The sequence below is a fragment of the Panthera uncia genome, chromosome C2 (genome assembly GCF_023721935.1).
Source record: "Panthera uncia isolate 11264 chromosome C2, Puncia_PCG_1.0, whole genome shotgun sequence".
NCBI lineage: Eukaryota > Metazoa > Chordata > Mammalia > Carnivora > Felidae > Panthera > Panthera uncia.
This window is the reverse complement of record NC_064810.1, coordinates 45,698,555-45,722,891: the sequence shown is the minus strand read 5'-3', so window position 1 is coordinate 45,722,891 and position 24,337 is coordinate 45,698,555. Positions and strand designations below refer to the sequence as shown.

Sequence of the window (24,337 nt, the reverse complement as noted above, 5' to 3'; positions counted from 1 at the left end):
TTTTTTTTTTTAAACAATTCCAGGTTAGCAAACAGGAAATATATTTACCTTATTATTACATCATAGGAGTCAATTTTTTCTCCTAATGTCTTATTCTTCAAAACTCCTCCATTACCAACCACCACGCACTTTTTACATGGCACACTGCTGGGCAAACAGACAAGTGAGAGGTTGAGACATCTTTCGTATAAGTGGGTGATTCCAAGCACTCGTTCCATACTTTCCAGAACCAAATTTCATTTGTTGCCCAAGTAGAAAAAGAACCGATTGTGACTTACAGGTCTAGGGATATATTAGAAAGATACAGAATTCAATAAATAACATTTCATAGGAAGTATATGATCGCTAGAAACTAAAGCTGCTTATGAGTCCATGCACGGTCCCTTGCTTGAATCTCATAACCACCTGCTCAGACAGGTAAGCCCGATACTCCCATTTTACAAATGAAGAAAGGACTTCAGAGAAGTGTTGGTTACATCTCCAAGTCATACTCCCAAGAGGCAGAATCGGGATTTGCATCCAGACCCTTGGACAACAAAAACACCACTTGGCCTGCGATGCTGCATGTTAATGTTGACACAAGTGTACTTATGTTACATAGCCGTCCTTTTTTTCACCAGCGTTGCCCACTCCCCTGAGTTCCTAGCTCTGGGTCACTGCTGCGTCTCATCAGTGTGGAGACAGTTGGCAATCTGGTGGGTAAGGGGTAGCTTCCTTGGACCCGCCCATGAGCACTTCAATTCCCCAAACATGTACTGCTCCTTGGAGCTTAACCAATATAAACTCAAAGTTCACTGTGTTCCTGGCAGACAGCTTTAAAGTAGATGATGAAGCGCGACTTCCTGTTGCTGGCTGGGACTAGCCTAGGACTTTGGATTGTGTGCCATTCGCTCTCAGCAACCCCGAACCCATCTCCAGGCTCTCACTACCTCCCAACCAAGCTTGGAGAAAAGACAACTCGGATCATGTCCTTCTCCTTCAGGGGACAAGACTACAGAGGGGAAGCCTTTTGCAACTGTCCTTTCAGGACCCTCAAGACATGAAAGTATAAAGAAAAAAAACTATTTCTCTAAGAACCATGAAATAAAGCAAAACAGATGAACTCTAGACCACAAGGCTCTTGGGAAATTAATGAGTAGCAAAATTGCACAAATACTGTAGAATATTTAAACTGAAGAGGGGCACCTGGCTGGCTCAGAGGAGCGTGTGGCTCTTGATATCAAGGTCAGGAGTTCAAGCCCCATACTGGGTGTAGAGATTACTTAAATAAACTTAAAAAAAATAATAAACATAGAGAATGAAGGAATATAGGAATAATTAAAAAGAGCCAAACATTGGCCCTGCCAAGAAGAGACAATGTACACCCTCGTATACATATGAATTGACCCTCTTTCCTTAGAATTTGTTTAGCTCACATATTTGGTAAGTTTTTAATACTCGAAAACACTTTTACACATTTTAATTTGGGACTTTTAGCTCCCAAATTCAAGGGTCACGTCTAAATCAGTGTCTGCTCTGCTACAAAAAACAAGAAAATCCAGTTTCACAGATATCAGGGACGGGGACGGGGCAGGGGGGGCAGGGGGAAACATGTCCAACAAGCACTGAGGATATAACTCCGAAACTCCTATCATGGACAGATCGCAGTGTGCTCCAGAGCACATTTTTTAAATGCTTGTCTTAGGAAAGAAACATGCGTCTAGATGCTTTTATATTGCAAGTTTGACATTAATCCCACTTCCAGGAAGGCAACTTTATCCACAGTGCTCTGCCACCAGGTGGCACGGAGAAGATGGGAAGACTGGCAAACATTCAAAACCCTTTCCTCTCTGGGTATATTGTTATCAACCTCACCGGATCCATCTTATGAATACTCTATGTGACGAGGGTACTTCTCACATGCACAGCTTGTTTGACTTTTCCTTCCATAACCTCGGGATCAGTTTAATACAAATCAGAGGCTGAAGCTGTGGAGCTGGCTCCATCTACCTGCCAAGCAAGGCTGGGCATAGGGGAGGAGGTGCCTAGGAACAGACAGGACCCAAATAACAGCTCTGTTCCTATGTAACCTATATGAGGAAGGAGGAGAGCTATTGGTAACTATGGCACCCAGATAAGCCCTCTCCCACCTCCCTATTCCCACGTGCCCCTGCAGCTACAGCATCCAGCCTGGCCTGGGATTTCCAGCCTGACACCAGGCTGACTGACTCTAACATCATCAAACATACGAGGCTAGACAGGATTGCACACCACTGCCGTGTCTCCGGAGTTCCAACCCTGGAGCCTCATCGAAGGACCACCGACCCCACAAGTCTGATCCCTGAAGTTGACCCGTAAAGAGGTAGCTCAACTCCGTCCCAGACACAACCAGTTCCATAATCACTGCTCAGCAATAAGCCAACAGGCTCAACCTTAGTGTTCACAGAAGTTTCCGCTCAGTGGTATGTTTATCAGACTGGACTGCAGTTGGTCATCAAGCCCTAGATCCTTGTGTGGCCAAAAGAGCACTGTGATAAGAGAAGCAACCATCTGCTATACTAATGTGTCACATTCCTGGTCCCCACGCAGGCTCCAGGTCCTGGACCTCCCTTCACAGATCCCATCAAGCCTTCCAGTCAAGAGAAAAGGGAGGAGAGGGCTCGGTGCAGAGCTCCTACTACAGGAGCCCCAGGATTAGCTACAGAGAGAAGGCCATGCCTTGTACACAATTCTGTAGCCTCTTCCTGTCCATTGTCCCGGGAGGTTTAAGGGCTTGGGAAAAATGGGAAGAAATCTTAGAGACACTGCCTCACTCAAAAGAACTCTAATTCTAAAGACGGGTCACAGTTCGATGGTCACCATATTTTGAGAAATTTCACTTTCTATGTTCTTCTCTGTTAGCTTTGGAGGGGCCAGCTGGGAGGAGGGAAGGCCCTTTGTCATGAAAAAAAAGTTTGCCTAAGCCTCTGAAAGGAAATCTTGTCAGTGAAATTTCACGTTTCCTCCTTGTAAGGGATATTGCAAAGACCCACATATTTTTCTGAGGATCATGTATAACACTAGAAACTGTTTTAGGGGCATCCCTAGGACCACTCTGTAGCAATAGCAGCTTATCTATAGCTAGTATTCACGACACCCCCGTGACTGTGGGAAACACGTCATGGTACAGGTACACAGTCTGAACCACACACCTCACCCCTCTCTCCCCAGCAGTCACCACATATTACCAAAAAGTTGATCCATCATCTCCTTGGCTTCCCTCCACCTGGTCTGGGCTCCTGGATCCCCTTGTTCCCTGAGGTGTAAAACGGTAATTTCCAGGGTCCCTTGGGTACAGTATAACTTTACCATATTTAATTAACACAACTTTCACGCACAAATAACTACAGGGAATTCTGAGTCTCTAGAGGGCAAGAATAGTACTGTTCATATTCCTGTATCCTCCGATCTAAAACTTCCTGGCTCATAGGCTGTGTCTGCACTCTAGGAATCAGTTTGGTTGTTACATGAAGGATGGTGACTGTTTCCTTACTCTGTGTCTGGAAAAGCAGCTATCCGTTCTTCTTTCCCCCACCCCAGGAACAGGTGGGGAAATGCACATGCCCCAAACTGCTCATCCAGAAAACAAAATCACTCCAGAGTGCCCAAACCCGTTAATGGAAAATCTGGAAGCCTGCTGAAACAGTTACGGTGAGAGATTACTCTTCCCCCGGGTGAAAGGCATGCTTCTCATCAAGTCAGGCAAAACCCAGGAGAGTTCCTACGCTCTACAGAGGTAAACATCAACACCATCAATACAGAGAAAGTAGACGTGAATTGCCCACTTCAAGTGGCCTGTGGCCTGTCTTCTGAATGCTTTCTGACATCCACTCTTCCCTTCAGCAGTATCATACACATTAAAATAGACCACCTCATCTTCAGCCTAACAATCTCTGCAGATCTCACTGGTCATTCTCCCACACCCACTACCCTGTGTACCTGCCGGTAGAGCCCTGCTTCCGTAAAGCCTAACAACGGTCGGTCTGGAGGTGGCCCCGTGACCCACCCTTGGGGCAGAAAGACATTAGAGAGTCTATTAGATGCTCCAGAAAAGATTTCGCCCCCCGCAAGAGCACAGTTTGAAAAGAAGGCTTTCTTCTGATCTACCCCTTCCCTTCCTCTTAGATGCTGATATGTGACAACATACGGTTAGAGCAGCGGCAGTCATCTTACAACAGGGAGAGAGAGAGAGCCACAGAGAAGCTGCCCTGACATCACTGAGCCGCTAATTCAGTCACACAACCAGAGCGGCTCCATACAGATGTGCAAGTTGTACACTGTCCACCTACAAGGTGCACCAGTCAAGTAACTGTATGTGTGAACGGACACTCCCTGGAGCTGTGCCATCCAGTCTGTGCAGCCACACGCAGCCTGCAAGATGGAACCACAAGCCTGCAGACATGAACCCACATATCTAGGCGATATGGGAGACAATAAAGGTCTGCTTTGTTTAAATCACTCTTAGGCTACTGTTACTTGCAGTCTGAAGACCCTGAAACACTGAGCAATGGGCTGTGGCTAGAGACCTGACTGCTGGTTCTGGCTCCCCCATTCAGCATCTTCAGGACCTTGGCCTAGAGACCTAACCTCTAGGAACTTAGTCTGCCCTTTTGTGAAGGGAATCACCGAGGTCTCAAATGTTGTTACTCTACGTTGCAGGAGACCATGTCCTCTGGCACATGTACCCCGGTTTCTGTATCTCCACTCAACATGTGACAACAATGGCTGTTATGAAACAGACTGTGGCTGCTCCTGCCTTTTCACCACCTATGACTCACTCTGTTGACACAGAATCACAACTCCCCCAACCAACCCCCACCCCCACCCCCGGCCTCAAGTTCTCCAGGCTGAAAATGCTACCATGTAAAGAAACCTTGCAAAACAGCAGGATGCCCAGAGTAGTGATGCAGACATTGAGAACCTTTCTAGAGCCTGGGCTGTTTTCCTTAAATAACTGAAGTCTCCATCTTTGTCCTCTTTTTAAGTTCTCTGAAGCCACGCTCCCGCCCCAGCTGGTTGCCAATCTGGCCCCGTTCTGCTGATGTAACATAATGGATCCCGCTTGGGTGAGCAACTAGGCAGCTGTCACAAACCCGTGTCCAATGAGCAGGCAACCGATTTAGCACCGGTGCTTCGGCTCAGTAAGGTATTTATGTAGAGTTACTCTGTGACCGCCTGTGCTGGCCTCGCACACTCTTCACAGAATCTGGCAGCCTCCCAGAATGCAATGGTGACAGGGGGAGGTGGAGAGCTGGTTCACGCATTTAAAATTTTTTTTTTAAGGTTTTTATTTATTTTTGAGACAGAGAGAGACAGAGCATGAGTAGGGGAGGGGCAGAGAGAGAGGGAGACACAGAATCTGAAACAGGCTCCAGGCTCCGAGCTGTCAGCACAGAGCCTGACGCAGGGCTCGAACTCACACACCGTGAGATCATGACCTGAGCGGAAGTCGGACACTCAACCGACTGAGCCACCCAGGGGCCCCTGGTTCACGCATTTAAGTGGGAGCTGAGATTTTGTGATTCAGGGTTTCTGCCGCTTTGGCTGAGGGAGAATGTGTTCCCACTAAGGAGAAGGCAGCATGCCCCGGGGCTGGGGGGCAGACTGGTGCTAAAGAGATACACGCACAGCCAGCCAGAAAGGGTCAGGGCCTTGTAACACGCGCACATTTTAAGTATTGCTTTTCTGTGATACAACTTCCTTAAATATCCTCAATCGTTAGTGAAGTGTGTAAACCATGGCCCCCTCATGTGAGCTGTGCTTTGGGGAATAAAGGGAGCAACCAGGGTCCCAAGAACTCAGCAGCAGCAGTATACAGAAAAGATGACAAAGAGAAACCATTGGTTCTAGGCACGGCTTCACAGTCCCTTCCGAACACAGTGCCACAGAGGCTAGAGAGGAAACGAGAGGTCACTGCCACCCCCAGTTCTTTTCAAAAACATTTTATTTTTTGAATGGGAATATCATTCACGTGTCGTGAAATTCATCCTTTTACCTAAAATTCACTAGCTTTTAGCATATTCAAAGCTGTGCAACAATCACCACCACCCAATTCAGACCCACAGCCAGTAGCACTTGCTCTCCATTTCCCCTCCCCCACCCCTGACCGCCACAAATCTATTTTCTGTCTCTATAGCGCTTCTATTCTGGCCACTCCCTGTAACTGGAATCATGCAGTAATTGTATGTGGTACGTGGGTTGCATCGTATGTAACTATACCTGTACTTGCTATTTCATGACTGGCTTCTTTTGCTGAGCATGGTGTTTTCAAAGTTCGTCCATGTTGTGGCATGAATCAGTACCCCATTCCTTTTTATGACCAGATAATTTCCTTTATACGGATATACCTTTAATTTATTCATTCGGCAGTTGGACATTTGGGTGTTTCCACTTTGGGGCTACTATGACTAATGCTCCTATGAACATTCATATAGAAGCTCAGTGGTCATGTTTTCAATGTAAGCTTTCTATTTCCAGATAATTCTAGACTCACAGGAAGTTGCAAAGACAGTACCGATGCTTACGTTGACTTAATGACTGTGCAATGGTTTCACTGACTTAACTATTAACTATCAAAACTGACCATGGCATAAGGTGCATATGTAGCACCATTACCCTCTTTTACAAGAAACTAAGGTTCAGAAATGCAGGAACTTGCCCAAGGACACAAAACTGTGCCGTTTTTCACAAGTACTGACTCATCTACTTAGCAGTCCCATGCCTGCCCACTTCCTTACTGCCCGCCCCTTTCCTCCCTCTACTTCCCCTCCCCCAAAACCCTGTTTTTCAAGCTCTCCTTGAAGAGAAGAGTCTATGGAGATCATGTATCTTTAAGAGAACAAAAGAAACCTATTTAACATATGTGTTTTCAGTGAACTGACACATGTAACTTGGAGAGGATTTGGTTTAACCCTGCCGAAGTATTAAAGATCATCTGGTTAAAAATGGCTTGAGGTTAAGAATAAAGGCATAAGCTATATTCAATAATGCACAAGATTTATAGCCCTGGAAATCCTTAACAATATATCCAAAAGAATTCACAATTCCAGAATTCTCTTCCCCTTAGCTCTTCAGATGATGCTCAGTTTAAGACATTCGGTTGTGCGGTCTTTCCTGTCTTTTACTCTGTTAAAATGTGAAAGGAGGTACTGAAAACAGAAATTTACAGACCTCCACATAACCTCTCTGGACCTCAGCTCTCTCACCTTTCAAATGAGGGGGTTGGACTAGATCTCCACCCTTCCTGCCTCTAACGATTCTCTACAATTCACCACTTTGCTTTTGAGTCTGGCCCTCAAGCTGCACAACACAACACAGACAGGTAAGCTTAGGTAATCACGATTCTTTAGGCAACGTACGGGTGCCTGGGTGGTTACCCTACCCCAACCTGGTGGGTCATTGCTCAGGAGAGAAACTAAACAATATAAAGGGAAAAGCCAAAGAGTATACTTCTTGTTAAAAACAAAAAGATAAATAAAACCAAATGGGTAATAACATGCTAACCTGCAGACTTCGTTTATGTGACACCTGTGGGAAAGAGGAAGACTCCTCTCTTGTAAATGCATCTGGTATTTAGAACTTTCCCATTCACAGTGTAATCTGTCCCAATGGAGGGCATCACGTGAACTGAATAATGTAACTGAACAAAACTAGGACTTACATCTGGTAGTACTGTAAAGGATTCGGATTTGAAACAATGACCAAATGTCTGAACCTTCTGGAAGAAACCAGGAGGATAAAGTAAGAATAAAATCAGTGGAGACCAGCCCAAGGAGGAAGGGGATGGAAAGAGTAGAGCTCCCCTCTCTGCTCATCCCAATCCCGACCCTACAGACCCACTGACCCAGTGAGCAGCTCATGCCAACAAGGCTTCCTCCTGGTCCATGGGGCGCCCCCCTCACCCCCAACCCCATTCCTGAATCCACAGCTGGGGGCAGTTCATTCTCTCTGCCTGAGAAAGAGACTGTTCTCAGATCTGTTTGTCCTAGAGCATTTTTCCCCAGGCTGAGAGGAGAAATGGGAGATGTTTAAGGTCACTTAGGGAACAGTTTACTCTGAGGCAACAAGAAGGCAGGGTAGTACATTCTGCCTTTCTGGAGTATATTCTGCCTTTAAAATACACTGCTCAGGGGTGCCTGGGTGGCTCAGCTGGTTGAGCATACAACTCTTGATTTCAGGTCAGGTCATGATCTCACAGTTCAGGAGTTCGAGTCCCAAGTCAGGCTCTGCGCTGACCGCACGGAGACTGCTTGGGATTCTCCCCCTCTCCTCTCTCTATCCCTCCCCTGTGTGCATGCATACATGTGTGGTCACTCTCAAAATAAATAAATATTTTTAAAATAAATAAATAAAATAAAATCCACTGCTCAGGCATAGACTGGCCAGTGACTGTCTTTGTGTTATACAGTGCCATTCAGATAAATGTATAATGGCTTGCTTAAAATACAGGTATAGTTTATTACATGTGAACCCATCCCAAAAGTTAATATGAAATAGGAAATACTGTCCCAAGTATATTCTCATCTACTTTCAAAATACTCTTTGTCAAGTCCCTAGGAAAACAGGTTTGCACAAACAAGCAATTCAGCAAGGCTGATCATGTGACTGCTTCTTGGTGTGCACTCCGAAGAGATCCCACAAGGGGATTTTCCATTCCCTCTGTGCCTGAAAAGTCTCTGACTGCACATTCTATTCTACTTCTCTTGACAAACTCAGACTAAAGGATTCCTGTGCCATCAGCAAGATCTTCCAGCCCTCCTCACCACCCACACCCACCTGTCTTCCAACACAGGTGATGCTAAGAGCCTGACATGGGTTGAGGTTGGGAGTGGGGTCCATGCTCAGTGACAAAGGAGGAAAGGAAACAGCAAGACCACGTCAGCAAGAAGAGAGGGACAAGCCTGGTTGAGGCACACGCAGATGATGAATTCCTGTGTGGGAAGGGCTTCTGAAAGCACCTACAGATGGTACAGTCTAGTTCTAAGATAAAAACCAGGAAAGAGTGAAACTTCTAGTCATACACACCCAAGAATCCTGGCAGTAGCTCACATTTACAGGGACTAGGACCTTGTAGACACTTGCTCCAAATATTTAAGGTACAGTCACTATTACTCTTAAGTCACACATCCGGGCACTGGATGGTGCTCTCTAGGTTCACATCCTGGCTGTAGCTTTTACCCACTGTAACAAACTATGTAGGTTTGCCTAGTTTTAGTTTCTCCATTAAAAAAAAAAAAAAAAAAAAGACTATCAAGCATACTTTGCAGGGTAGTGGTAAAAACTAGAGAGCAGGACATAATGCACATATGCCAAAGATCTGCACAAAATTCAACCCATGAGCTACATAAAATTTAGGCTAGAAAAGTACATACATGGTTGCTGTTCATATGCAATCAAAAACAAATTAAGTTGATGGCATAGTTTTAAATTGTAATAAGTAAGTACGAGCTGAAATGAGCCAACATTACATAATCCACACTTCGATCATCTGGGCTCTCAGAGAAAAAAAGAGAATTTCAGACAAAATCTAGCATTGCTCCTCCAGCTCTGTTCTGTAAATTCTATCCCCATTTTCACATCTCTGTCCACTACTCTCATTTATGTATTTGCTAAATAGCACTTCTGTCCTCTTGGGCAAGAGGGAAAATTCTGTCATTTTGCTTTTTAATGGAGTGCCTATTCCATCCCCCCCAATGGACCACTGGCCAAATCCTAAAGGGTAGATGAAGAATCTGTACAGAAAGTCTACCTCTGTCAAAATAAGTGTATCAGCTAAAGAGTCTCTCTTTAGCAATTTCATTCCTAGATGGTTCAGTTGACACCAGAATTTTCTACAAATTAAGTTACCTTTTGTAGTCAGAAGAAGTATTATCTCAACCAACTGTTCTCTTTCCTCCAGTATAATTCTGAATAGGAGGAAGAGAGCTGCTTCTGAAATCCAATATTCAAATGAAACAAAACAGATCCTCATGAGCCATCAGAAGATACATAGGAAGGTACAGGAGACAGCCTATGGAGGGGCTGTGAGCTGATTAACAGGGGCAAAGAATTAATTCTCTAGTAACAACAACTTAGGAGAGGTGAATGTGGGTTAAAATGTCTTGACCTGGGACTAGGATTGCTCATCATAAGACTCTGCAAACTTCTGAGGCAACCAGTTTTGCAGTTTCTAAATTAATTTTGTAATGTGTTTATTTGAAGTGTCATGGAAACAACTACTAGACATTTTAGTCATGCACAACTACTATGGAATTTTCTTGAGTGAAGACATTTTACATTGGGGTGCATATTTTGAACCACCTTAGCTAAAACTAAAAGTCAAGCAAAAGTGAGGAAATAAACTCACTTGTCAGATTCATCAAAGAGATCACAACTCTGCAGTTTTGAAAGAGCAAGTCGAAAATATTCCGCTAGAAAACAAATGGCATATTATAAATAAAAGGAATTATGGCTTCTTAGATACCTAGTAAGCAACCCTAGGTATTCCCCCCCCCCATCCCTCCCCCAACCCATTTCAAACTTGTAAATCCATGTGGATTTATTCCTTGGTGGAAATTAACAACACAACTGCAGTTAGCAGGCACTACTCAATAGATACGCTCAAAACTACTCTAAGGACACTTCCTGAAAACTCCAGGGGGGTAAAAAAAAAAAAAAAAAGATGCCTAATCTGACAACAATTCTGAAAAAGTAACCCCCAAAATACCAACATCTGGGGTGCCTGGGTGGCTCAGTCGGTTAAGTCTGACTTCAGCTCAGGTCATGATCTCATGGTTCGTGAGTTCGAGCCCCACGTTGGGCTCTGTGCTAACAGCTCAGAGCCTGGAGCCTGCTTCAGATTCAGTGTCTCCCTCTCTCTCTGCCCCTCCCCTGATCATGCTGTGTCTGTCTCTCTCTCCCAAAAATAAATAATAAGACATTTTTAAAAAAAATACCAACATCAGATGATACTAGTGTAGAATAGAGCCTTTGAAACTGATATTAGTATAGAAACCAATATTCAGCAAATTTAAATGTATTAAATTATCAAATTCTCTGCAATATTTCTTTTTAAACCTATACACACACACATACACACACACACACACACACACACACACACACACCACACACACACATAACAGGATCCACTGAATAAATAAAATCTGACTCAGAAAACTAAGCTTGTCACCTACTGGGCTTTTAGGGTCTCTCAAAAATCCACAACATAAAGCTGCTTAAGGCCAATCAGTTGTCAGTAAGTGGAGAGAAAACGGTTTTGTCATTAGCAGATAGAGTAATTTCTCTCTCAATTTAGCAAAATACCCACTGGTTAAAAGGCTGATCAAGGAGTTAGAACTTACACTGATGGAATAAAATAAAACTCAGAGGTAAAAAGGCAAAAAGGGAGACAGGAAGGAAGTTAACCCACAGGTTTATCCTGCTAATTCTATACTGGAATAAAATACAGCATCAGAACTCATGAATAATACCATAGCTAGACAAAAGTAAAGAGCAGTTTCTCAAAAAACAACAACAAACTTCCCGTTTTATTCTAGAATTCCACACTGCCTCAAAAAGGAGTAGGGATTTCTGAATTAAAATTTAATTTCCTTCAACAAATTGCCGAATCATTTCCTTTAAGAATCCTCATGAAGCAGTAAGATGAAAAGGCCTTAAAATTATATAAACATGTGGTTCACATCAAAACACACTCCTATTAATAGGGCTGGGTAAGAATAATATTACTGACCTGATGTTCTTATCCCATAGGGCAAATCAAACTTATCGCCACCATACAAGGAAGCAATCTTTTTAAAATCAGCTGCACACAGAAAAGGGTGAAACTGATGAAACCTGCAAGAAAAGGAAAAGAATCATTTCCCCCAAATGCCTACAATATATGCAGCCTTCTAAAATCACAAATGAAGACAACTGAAGTATAATACTCACGTTGATATACGGACTATTTGCGATTGTGTAACTATTTTTAAAGTATATTTTTATTCACTTCAATGCTTATTTATGGTCTTATGTTTTAATATTAAAATTATTTGGGGGGCCTGGGTGGCTCAGTTGGTTAAGCATCAGACTCTTGATTTCAGCTCAGGTCATGAACTCGCAGTCCATGAGATTGAGCCCCCGAGTTGGGCTCTGCACTGACAGCACGGAGCCTGCTTGAGATTCTCTCTCTGCCCCTCCCCCATTTGCTCTCTTGCTCTTTCTCAAAATAAACAAACTTTAAAACGTAAAATTATTGAAAAGTCACCTTAAACGGAATTTAAATAGAATAGAGAATGGAATGTGCAATGGAACTACAAAACCAAAATGGAAACGCTACCCAGGCTGTGGAACCAAAGTTTTGTCACAACTCTAGAGGCTAGGGAGGGGGATCAAAATTTAAAAACAAATCAATACCAAGTGAGGAAATGTTAGCCATATACAGGAAGAGACAAAGGAGGTAATAAGGGGAAATAAAGCACGGATGTTAAGCCACTCCCAAATTAAAAAGTACCATATGTGTGAAGTTTTGTCAGCTATGAAAAAAAAAGTAAAAATAAAAATGAAAATAAAAAACAGTTCGATGCACCTAGGATTCTTGCTGGCATTAAGACTTACTCAAGAACAACAACTATGGACATGCTCTTCTTATTGCCTGCTCTGTCCTGAGCTATGCCCCACTGCCCCCACTCAGGTCCTCTCTCAGACAAGAGAGACCATTCGATGAGGATAGGATGTGCCTCTGTTTTTTCCCCTCACTTTTAGCAACCAGCACAGAGTAGACAGGTTCCCTACTGTTAATAAATGATTGAATGAATTTCAACTCCATATTACTTCTTTATGGAACCACTATGAAGTAGAAAAAAAGAAAATCAAAGTGCTTTTAATGCAAGAGAAGGAACAAGTCAAACTCACCCTTACCCCAATCCCCCACACTTGGCCCCATTTTTTCTGTCATATCAGCTTTGCCTTTTGTTAGTCTAAAACCTGCAGGTGCAGATCAGAGTGCCCTGGGGTTTCAGTGGCTGTATGACAAAATGGAAATAAAGCACAGAATAGGGGTGAAATAGCTTCAGTTTCATTCTGGCTTCATTTGCATCCATAGTAGCCACTCAGGAGCCATTACACCTTGGGCAAGTCACACGAGCTTTAGGTCTTCAGAGCTGGGCTAAGAACTCACACCATATTCAGACTAAGGAAACAGGTGAGGGTGGGCCCTTCCTGCATGACATATGATCTGTGTCCCAGACTTAGTTTTGAGAGTGTCAGCATTCTCAGGGGTCCAGCTTTATTTATGTATGCCAGCTTCCAAAGTAAAATGTATTCATACCCAGTGTATACTGGGTTCCAAGGTAAAATTGATTTCTTACTATGGGGTCATGGTTAAAAAAGTTTAAAACCACTCTTCTAGTTTTGCAGTGGTCCTAACTGGAAAGATTTATCATCTTATAAAGTGCTTATAGTAGCCATGATATACTTGTAAACATATGCAGAAATATTTTATGTATCTCCAGTTTCCTAGAGAGTTGATTTTAAAAGGTTAAGAACCAGTCATGGAAACATGCAGTATACTACGCAATGAAAAGAAAATTTACAAATATATAAACTTTTGATCCTTAATGGATAATATATTGAAAAGCTTGTACCTGTTTTACACAATTAAACATGACCAGACTGTTATTTCTATTTCTCTAGAAGCGTTTTGACCAGCAATCTGTCACAGTTGAGGTGAAAGAGGAAAAGAATATTTGTGGATATTCTGCAAGTCCTGACAACTATATAAAGATCGTTATTTACATTCCAAGTAGTTCACTGAAAGTCATGGTGAGGAAAAACTTCTCATCATGAAGTTTAACCTAGAGACAAGGGGGAAAAAAAGCTACAAAATAATAAGGGTAAAAAACAACATGGGAACAACATGGGGAGAAATAAAGCCCTGAAGAATAGTTCACTTTTTATGATCAAATACAAACAGAGCTCTCTAATCTCACCTGTGTAAAAAGAGTAACTGGTCTGATTGAGTTCTTGAATGCCTTTTCTGAAAATATATGCAGAGCTCTGACCAAAAGCACAAAAAGAGACGGGATATTCAAGCTCTTCCTTAAATATAGAGTGTCTACTTTACGCTGCTAAAGTCTACTTTCATACTTTTCATACGAAAAAAAGTTAACAAGCGTGAAAAGGATTACAAACACATTTTAAACATGTAGGTCACAATTTCTTTTATCTTTTTACCTCAGGAGAGAGGCAAAAGCTGGCTTCGATAAACAAGGCTGGATCTTATTTCTCCGCTTCATTTCCACAGGTGGCACCCTAGGAGACAAAAACAGGGTCACTCAGAAACCAGAACCAGGAAGCCCGCCCAAAGGAAAGCAAATGCCCTGGGAATCCACTTGGAGACAACCGCTGAAAGACTTCTCCGGCATGGAATTAAAAATCCTCACAGAAACCCTTGAGGGATGACCATACTTTCTCCAGGACCTTTCGCATATTTGAGGATGCACGGATACAAGGCGAGAGGGTGAAAAAGGGTGAGGTGCCAAGCGACCCAGAAGGGATTCAACCAGCAGTGAACAAAGGGCCCTTCGAGAAGGGCTAGGGGTCACCACACTGTGGAAGCTACAAGCAGGCTGACTTCTTGGAAGTCTCCCCAAAGCCTGCCAAACCCACCACACTCCAGTGCACATGACTCTCTAGGTCCCCCATGCCACAACTGGGCGCACCTACCATAGAAACACAGACCTGAAGCTTTAAAGAGGCAGCCTTGTGATCTGGACTCCACAAATCACACCATTCAGAGTCCTATCTCACTCTCCTCTATTCTTGGCACAGGTTAGGACCTTCTGGGTCTCCTGAATGGAGTGCTCGTCTCCACAGTTTAAAAGGGTATTGTGAAGCAAGACAGAGCATGACAACAAAAATAAATGAGGGGGACAGAGTGGCAGGATCCAGAGCTAGCCAGGTTCGTAACGGCCTAACAGAAGACTTTATTAATGATCAATTATGTGAAGAATTCATCTAAAAAACTAATCCATGTTCTTCTATAATCACAGGACACAAACTAAAAGTAGTCTCAATTTTTTAAAAATCCACATAGTTAGGACTTCTAGGTTTATGTTTTTATTTTTGAGACACACACACACACACACACACACACACACACACACACAGAGTCTGAGCTGGGGAGGGGCAGCGAGAGAGGGAGACACAGAATCCAAAGCAGGCTCCAGGCTCTGAGCTGTCAGCCCAGAGAGCCTGATGAGGGGCTCAAACTCATGAACCGTGAGATCATGACCTGAGCCGAAGTCAGACACTCAAATGACTGAGCCACCCAGACGCCCAAGAACTGCTAGATTTCTAAACTATGAAACTAGTAAAGTCCTTATTAGAGAAACATCTTTTGTGACTACCATACATGGCAAGAATCCCTTGATTTATATGTTAGGAAGGTACAAAAATATGGTGGATCAGCACATTAGATCATAAAAACCAAATTACATTCTGAGGACAAAATGAAGTAAAAGATATTACTTGGTTTCTAAGGTTAGTCGAACAGAAAAATTTTTAGGATATTCTGAAGACAACCTTTGGGTGGCTTAAAAAAGTTACCTGTCTAGGGGCACCTGGGTGGCTTAATCGGTTGAGCCTCTGACTTCAGCTCAGGTCATGATCTCACGGTGTGTGGGTTCGAGCCCCGCGTCGGGCTCTGTGCTGACAGCTCAGAGCCTGGAGCCTGCTTCCGATTCTGTGTCTCCCTCTCTCTCTGACCCTCCCCCATTCATGCTCTGTCTTTGTCTCTAAATAAACATTAATGTGCTCGTTTCAGCAGCACATATTCTAAATAAACATTTAAAAAGTAATAAAAATAAATAAATAAAAATTAAAAAGTGACCTGTCTTAAATAGTTTTTAAGGAAGTAAGTTCACAGCACAAAACCCACCTGAGGTAATTTCCCCCGTTATTTTCTGTGACTAGTATCACGGGTTAGCTTAGGAGGGTCATAAACACTCTCAAACCCGAATGACAAAAGACTGCAGAATTCAACACTCTTTGCATTGTCCTCTTTATCCTTTCCCCTGTGACACAACAGGATTTGTTTACAAAGTAAACTCCTTGCTTTCTCTTCTATTCTTACCTTCCCTTACTAAGAGTAGTACAGAGACAGGATGCGGCAAAGATGGAAGGAGAGAACACCGTGTATAACCTTCATGTGGTGTATAATCAGACTTCTAAGTCCTCTAGCTCAGTAGTTAAGTCCAAGGCCTAGAAACTTTGGGCCACCCCCCACCCCCACCTGGCATTGGATTTTTCTAGTGACCATCTGCCTAACTTCCTTCCATGAAGAGCATTACAATAATTTTTCAATCAACAAGTGGTGAAGTAAATTCAGAAGCATGAACTTTTTTTTATCTAGACGGGGGTGGAGGGGGACACAACCAGAAACATGATCTAGAATAGAAAATTGTCATGTGACTTATTTTGATATCATATACTACCATCCATTCAGGATTTAAAGGTCATCAAAACTTTACTCCTAGCCAAAGGACAATTAGGGAAAAGGATGAAAAGCTTATTTCATAAGTTTTCTCTGCCATAAAACTATCTGTGCTTCTTCAAAGTTTTAGGAGACATTTCAAGTCAAAGTGGTTTCATAATGTGTGTCATCATGCACCGAATATTTTTAAACAAAGAAAACCATATGCAGTGTCTCTATTTTAATCATCACTATCTTATCCAAGCATTTTAGGCTCAACAGTCAAGAACCACTGAGTCCAAGAATTACTCCATCAATTCAAGGAGATGAAATATTATATAAAGAATATTATGTTCCAGAGATGGGCAACACCACTGCTTCACTGATGTCAATAGAAATAAGGTGCTGTTTTATCAGTTTGAAAACTGTTAAAGCTACAATGTACAAGACACTAGAATGGTAAAACCCCAGTTTAGCATGGAAAGCTAAAGAAGGCTCAAAATGTTAAAGAGTTGTTTTTTTTTTTTTATAGGTCCTTCTAACATCATTTGTGTGACTGTGTCAAAGACTAGTTTCCTAGTTTAGGAATCATTTTTATTTAGTTTTATTTTTTTATTCGAGAGAGAGAGAGCGCGTGCACATGAGTGGGGGAGAAGAGCACAGGAAGAGAGAGAGAATCTTAAGCAGTCTCGATGCTCAGTGCAGAGCCCAACGTGGGGCTTGATCCAACGACCCCAGGGTCATGACCTGAGCCAAAAATCAAGAGTCAGACACTCAACCAACTGAGCCACCTCGGTGCCCTGGGAATTATTTTTAAAGAGCAAAAATGAAACTTACCAATAGGCGTTTGTTCCCCATAATATACAATGCAGCACATAATAGAGAAAGACAGCACTCAGGAATATGGCCACAAGGTACCCTCTCATGGCTGGCCCACCTGTAACACAAGAAATGAAGTCCAAAGAAAAAGCGTTATCGTTTGTTATGTAGATGGGTTCACACAAGAGCTCAAAATAAGCATTAGTGAATAAACATATAGACAGGGAAGAAAAGAAAATGATGTAGGCCTACTATTTTTGGAAATAATTCACTAAATTTGTAGCAAAAGAGTGTTTTTTTTCTGTTTCTCCTCAGCCTGTTTAGTCAATACAACATGATGCGTAAACCTATCAACAGTACCATGGTTTCAAAGCTAGCAGCTGCCATCCTACTTTCTCATGTTAGATAAGAAAAACATGCATTCAAAACAAAATTTTACACATGTATTTCAGACCCAAAACTTGTTTTCAGAAACAGTAAAAAATACCTATTTTCACTCTCTCAACAGAAAGTGAATATATGCCTTAAGATGTAAACAAACATTGCATTTCCTCAGTGCTCAAAAGGATTTTTTTAACGTTTTTATTTATTTTTGAGAGAGACAGAGTGAGAGTGGGGGAGGGCAAGAGAGAGGGAGACACAGACTCCAAAGCAGGCTCCAGGCTCCGGGCTGTCAGCACAGAGCCTGACCCAGGGCTCATGAGGTCATGACCTGAGCCAAAGACGGACGCTTCACCAACTGAGCCACCCAGGCACCTCTCAGAATGATTTTTAAATGCTATGCATTGTCATTTTTACAAGTCCTTTTTGCAATTTTTAAAAACTGGGGAAAAAAGGCTACTAAGAATATTTTCCACATCTTCAACTTTTATATACTTTTAGATGCATCCATTTGATTTTTCAGTATCCTAGCAGAGGTACATTTCAGCTAATTTCTTGCTTATTTTTGCACTACATCAACAGTGTGGTCCATTGTACATTTGTAGATTGACAAAAACCTGGACAAAATCTTTACTAGAATATAAATTTTAAAAACCCTTCATAGAATATAGATTTTTAAGAAACCTGAACATATTTTGTTCTTCATAGAAATGAGTAAGTTCTCATTTCCACATGCAATTAAATGCAAAAGACAAATTTAATATATTATATGGTGCTTACAGTAGATTTCAATGCTTGGGGCTTTAAACAAATATGCTAGCTTTTTGCCTCTCAAGTTTCTGGTTCATTTCGACAATTGCATGTACCTCTTGTTCACATCCATCAACCTTCATCGGGGCAATGCAGTGCAGACATGGTGAGTCTGGGTAGATGCATTTCCAGATAAGATCATGCTGTCTCCCTTTGAACAGTAAAATAAGTCCAAATGGAACTCTTAAAGCACTCCTTTGCCTTCATAAACAGAATATAATAAATACAATTTAAGCTTTCCTCGATAATGTGGGGTCATCTTAACAAATGTCATAATTATGCTGGGCTCCTCTGGAGCTAATGAGGGTGTGGGACTGTTCGCTACGCCGTCCTTATCCAGAGGAAATCGCTGGTTTCTCCTCCCTTGGTGTCAGCTGCTGCTTCTCACTTCTATTCAGGCAGCCGCCACCCCCACATGCCATTATTATAAGTTAGTGAGAAATGCCTATGTAAGGAGAAAGCAAATAGAGGAGTTAAAGAACACACTTTTTACACATACTTCCTAGCACACATGATCCCCATGAAGAGTCAAACTGGTTGGCAATCAGAACACAAGAGTTACCGCCCAATTCCACATAATTCCTGGCTTGGGGGACCTTAGGTAAATCAGTTTACCTCTTCCAACCTGAGCATCCTCATCTGTTTACAGGTAAGAGCACAGAAACTACCTCTTTGAGCTATTAGGTAGATTACCCAAAATGAAGCGTGCCCGGCACAACCTAGGACACAAAATATGTGAATGTGGTTGTGTATTTAACGGTGGTTCATTTTCTAAAACTGTCAGCTGTGCTCTTTTTCTAAGTAGTAATATGCATGGGTTTTGAGAAAGCCAATGTGAGACCTGGCCTATCCTGATGCAGCCTACGCCATCTTCTTTGTTTTTAATTTTTCTTAATGTTTATTTATTTTCAAGACAGAGGGAGACAGAGCGCGCGTGGGGGAGGGGCAGAGAGAGAAGGAGACACAGAATCTGAAACAAGCTCCAGGCTCCGAGCTGTCAGCACAGAGCCCGACGCGGGGCTCGAACCCAGGAACCGTGAGATCATAACCTGACCCGAAGTCGGACGCTCAACAGACTGAGCCACCCAGGCGCCCCAACCTACACTGTCTTCTTACTGGCCTGACAGAAAGATGCAGTTGCATGTGGCTTTTGCACGAAGTCCCACATCCTCGCATGGCAAAGGGAGTAAAGCAGTTTATAAAGCGCACATAGATCTGCTGTTCCCATCCCCTCAGGCCTGCACCTCTCTTTCTGCTTTGTTCGGTCTTCCTCACCCACCTGAAATGTATGCTATCTTGATGAAATGTGGGTTATTTTAAAAATCATCTTAAATTCTCCTTGGTAAAAAGAAATAAATTGCAGGATTATTAGTAGGTTAAAAAAAGGAGCGGGGTATGGCTCTATGTTTCTTGAGGAATACTGGGTAAAATCCAAGTGATGGAGAATGCTAAGGTTTGGGATTATCAGTAAAAGTCTCTAGTTGGCCCTTATACTTGTTCAACAATATCAGCCTTCCTTCTTCCCCCTGTACTGGGAGAATTGAGAAAGGTCAAACTGGGGTCCAGCTGGGTGCTAAAAGGCAACTCGTCGTATAGGTGAGAGGTAATCATATTAAACATTCACCGAAGGCCATGAGCAATGCTTCGTGAAGACAAGATACAGGCCTATCAGTGCCGACAGGGAACTGATGTGGACTTGGCTTGTCTCATCCCTTTGATTGATGGGACCTCAGCAAAATGCTTTTTTCTTTCACCCATGCAGCTATTACCCAAACATGGATATAGGACAAATCATGACTCCAAAGAACACAATGGAATTGCAGTCAAACCTTAGATGGCAGAATAACTTGTTCTGTCAGTGTTGTTCAAGACAAGCAAACATTTCTGATGAATTTTAACTTGATAAACGAGGCATGTCTTGCAATACGAGTAGTACGTGATGGCAAATGTCACGTGATCACAACTGAGCCAATGGTTCTTGAAATTCTCTTTGATATGCAAGTGCTTTGGATTACAAGCATGTTTCAAGAACAAATTATGCTCACAAACCAAGGTTTTACTATATTTACATATCCTGTGACTCCCTTAAATATACACTGTAATTAACCCTTTTTTGTTGTACATGCTGACGGTGTCAGACATCAGGGGTGTTTGACAACTCTGGGAGTTCTAGAATCCACCAGTTAAACTTGAACTGAAACAGTTTTAGAAACTACTAATGTTAGGCTTGAGACTATCCTGGAAGGTATTTTACCATGGGCCAATATAGTCACCAATCTGCTTAACTGCTCAATTATTTAAGGCTCCACCTAAAGTAACATCATTTATGTAAGCACCCAACACGGATGCCACTTACCAGTATCAGCAACTTTTTAAAAGCCTATTTACATGTAAGATAAAACAGTATAGGAAGGTCTAGAGAAGAAACTCAGATTTACAATTCAATTTGCTTATCTGTTCCCCCAAAATGCATTCTTTGGGAAATTTATATATTATTTTGCAAAGCATGGAGGTATCAATAAGCAAGATTTTGTTGTTTTTCATTAACTAATATGTGTTTTAGCTGGAAACCCAGAAGTGTAAGAGAACATGTTTTCCTTTAAAAAGTAAAATTAAACTACTCTTGAAGAGCCATTGCATACACCAGCTGAGAAAAACTCTGTATTTCATGGGCAATTCAAAGCATATTCAAGTTGCAAAGTAGACTGAGCCAGCCAGGATATCCTTGTGATAAACATTTATAGTTCCTCTGCATACTTGTAGAAAAAAAGCTTCCATGAATAAACAAATTCCCCAATTGTAATGCTATAAATGGAATGACCATTTTGCTTTGAGCAAAAGATATTGACAAAAAAAACAATCAGAACATATAAACATATTTAATATATAGCATTTAATATATAAATATGCCTGCTTTAAAGCAAAGAAGGAAAAAAAGAAAACCGCAACCCCTCAGGATAGCTTAAACTACCAAAACAAACAAGTTTCAAGATCTTGACATTAAATACGACAGACTCAGCTTCTTGGCTGCATCTGTTCCCAAGACCAGGGTCCCTATAACATTATTTACAAAATTTAAGTCATGAAGTAATTATTTATCTCAAGTGTAGGTAGAGGACATCAAGAAAGAACAGGAACTGTTGGCAGATATCAAATGTTTTCTCTTCTTAAATTACCATAAACCAATATATGAATAATCTACATATGTCAAAAGTGAGCACCATCTTGGCAACAGTTTCCCCTTTTTTAAAAAAAAAATTAAATATTTATTTATTTTGAGACAGAGAGAGAGACACACAGCATGAGTGGGGAGGGGTAGAGAGGAGAGAATCCCAGGCAGGCTCCACACTGTCAGCACAGAGCCCAATGTGGGGCTCAAACTCACAAAACCATGAGATCATGGCCTGAGGTGAAACCAAGAGTTGGATGCTTAACCAACTGAGCCACCCAGGCGCCCCTCCCTTCTCTTTAACAATATGTGTATCTTATCTGCGTGGATAGTCTGTCTTGTCTATCATTTTATTGCATTAAATGCTTTTATGTCCCTTCCTTCACTTAAGGCTCAAACCAAGCTTGACAAATGGTGCACAGGTATGATCCCCCTCATGAATGAGGAAACTGAAAGTTTCTGAAGTTGGTTGTCCTAGGTCACACAGTTTAAGCGACAGACATAGACTTAAGGTCTGACCATTTCTTCCTCCCAGTTCCATTCCTGGGGTCATCCTGTCTCTCAAGACATAAAGCATGAGGAGAACCCAAAAGAGAATTGTAATCTAGAACTTCCTGACAGTGCTACGTTGGCGGCTAGAGCTCCCCACGGGTAAATTCAGATATCCATGAAAGGGAAATGGCTCTAGGGCAGCGTGCCCCAAAGCGATGTGGCAGATCCAAGGGTCAGCCCCAGATGGGGGCTTGTTAACATACTCATTCCTGAGCTCCTACTTACTCTGAATCTCTGGATCTCGGGAATGTGCATTAAAACGAGCACCTTCCAATATAATTCTTATGCATACTGAAGTTTGAGAACCATTGCTCTAGTATGTGTACTCCAGAGAACCACAGAGGAAAACAATGATGGGTTTACAGAAATACAGAGACTCTAACAGATGTGACAAGAGTTATCCTGACTAGACTACGAGCTCCATAAGAGCAGGATAGTCTGTCTTGTCCATCATTTTATTTCCAGCATTTCTAACAATACCTGTCACACAGAAGATGTTAAGTAGATAGCTGTTGAATGTAGTTATACATCCTGTGACTAGATGCTTTGTTTGGGGGGCGGGGGGAAAGGGGTTGTTTTGTTTTGTTTTTCCAGAAGTGCCTAGCACATGGCAAATGCCCAATGAACAACGGTTCATTAGAATCATTAAGATAGAAGTGTTCAGCATGTGCTCATCATGTGCCAAAGCTGGTGATAAATGCTTTTGGTGCATCAGCTCATGTAATGCTCACAACCACCCTGTGAAGGAAGTGGCCAACTTGCAACTGCCATTTTATGAAGAAAACTGAAGCTCTGAGAGAGGCAGTAACTTCCCTGAGATGATAAGTAACAAAAATAGAACTTCAACCCTTATCTACCCGACCAGAGCCCATGCATTATGCCGCCTCTCTCCTGATGTGAGCTTCCATAAATGGGCACAAGCCCATCTTTTTGATACCAGACTAAACATTACAACACATTTCTCTAATTTGTCTATCCTACCAGCTCCTTGGGCAGAACAAATTCTAGGGATTGTTGAAATCAAGAGAAAGGTTATGGTCACACACTGGGCTGAAACAAAACCCTATTACTCCCATCCTTGTTCCTGCCAACTCATTCTACTGGATTTCAGTCAACACGTTAATTATTCCCCCTCCATGGTTCTGTTGAGTGTCCTAGAGCAGTGATTCTCCAACTTCAGTGTGTATGAGAAGCAAACAGGAGGGTGCTTGTTTTCAGGCACCTTCCTGAGCCCCAGAGCAAACTTGATAGCATTGCTTATAAAGACAGACAGACAAACGCTATGGAAGGACACTTGAAAATGGTCAGATTTTTAGTTTTAGAGTCTCCTAATGCTTTATCAAACCAAAAGGAGTTTGTTTGACCAACAGCCAGCTAGAATGAAGCATGTTCAACAATAATTCCGCAATCATTCACCAAGCACACAAATACTGTGGGTATCTCAATATCAAACAACACAAAGGAAGAAACATCCTTCATGTCCACATTTCCAGATGCTGAGCACACAGACCCAGGCTGCCTCACCTCTCTGTGACATTTCCTCTACACCTGGCTACACACTCTTCCTAATGTCCCTCTGTCCATAGGCTCAGCACCCACCCCCAAGCTCTAGGACCGACCCAGGCTCAAGGCAAGGGAGCCTGAGGAGCCCCAGAGCAGCAGCTCAACAGTTTGGTCAGGTTCCGGCTGATCCCACACTGACCTTGGCCATCTCCTTCACCAGACCTGGGTTCTGTTGCCGGGAGAATGTGCATTGAAACGAGTTTTATTTTTCAAAGTCTGCATTCTTCTCTCTCTCAGCCACCCCAGCAGCTCTGCAGCCAAACTTCCAGTTTTTTAGTAACTTGGATCTGAAACCATGTCCTCATCCACTGTATTCCCTTATGCTCTCCGCTACGTCAGTGACTGACGGATGCCCTGTCAAGGCTTGGTCTTGCCTCATACTCCACACACTGCTGCTCAACACAGAGGGGATATCCTTTTCTAGTATGTCCAAAGACTCAATAACCTACGTCTTTGGACATATGAGAAAAGGATATCCCCTCTGACTCCCCGTAGCCCTGTGGGCACATAGCTTGACACGGGCAGGATCTCAGCCACAGCTTTCCCCTTAGCCAGGTGCCCCTGTTCCTGGC

The 24,337-nt window shown here is 42.5% G+C and overlaps 1 protein-coding gene across 6 annotated transcripts in view; it reads right to left on the bottom strand.

The window, feature by feature from the left end:
- ST3GAL6 (ST3 beta-galactoside alpha-2,3-sialyltransferase 6) overlaps window positions 1–24,337 on the bottom strand; it is a 62,296-nt gene that overhangs the window by 10,356 nt on the left and 27,603 nt on the right. For 3 of the 6 annotated variants that reach the window (XM_049628075.1, XM_049628074.1, XM_049628076.1), the window contains 5 exons: window positions 17,309–17,408; window positions 14,233–14,310; window positions 11,750–11,853; window positions 10,364–10,427; window positions 49–147 (listed from right to left, as the gene is read on the bottom strand). In XM_049628075.1, coding sequence (XP_049484032.1) covers window positions 49–147; window positions 10,364–10,427; window positions 11,750–11,853; window positions 14,233–14,310; window positions 17,309–17,397 — 434 coding nt within the window. In that variant the 5' untranslated portion in view covers window positions 17,398–17,408. The other 3 variants (XM_049628072.1, XM_049628073.1, XM_049628077.1) reach the window with 3 other exon arrangements.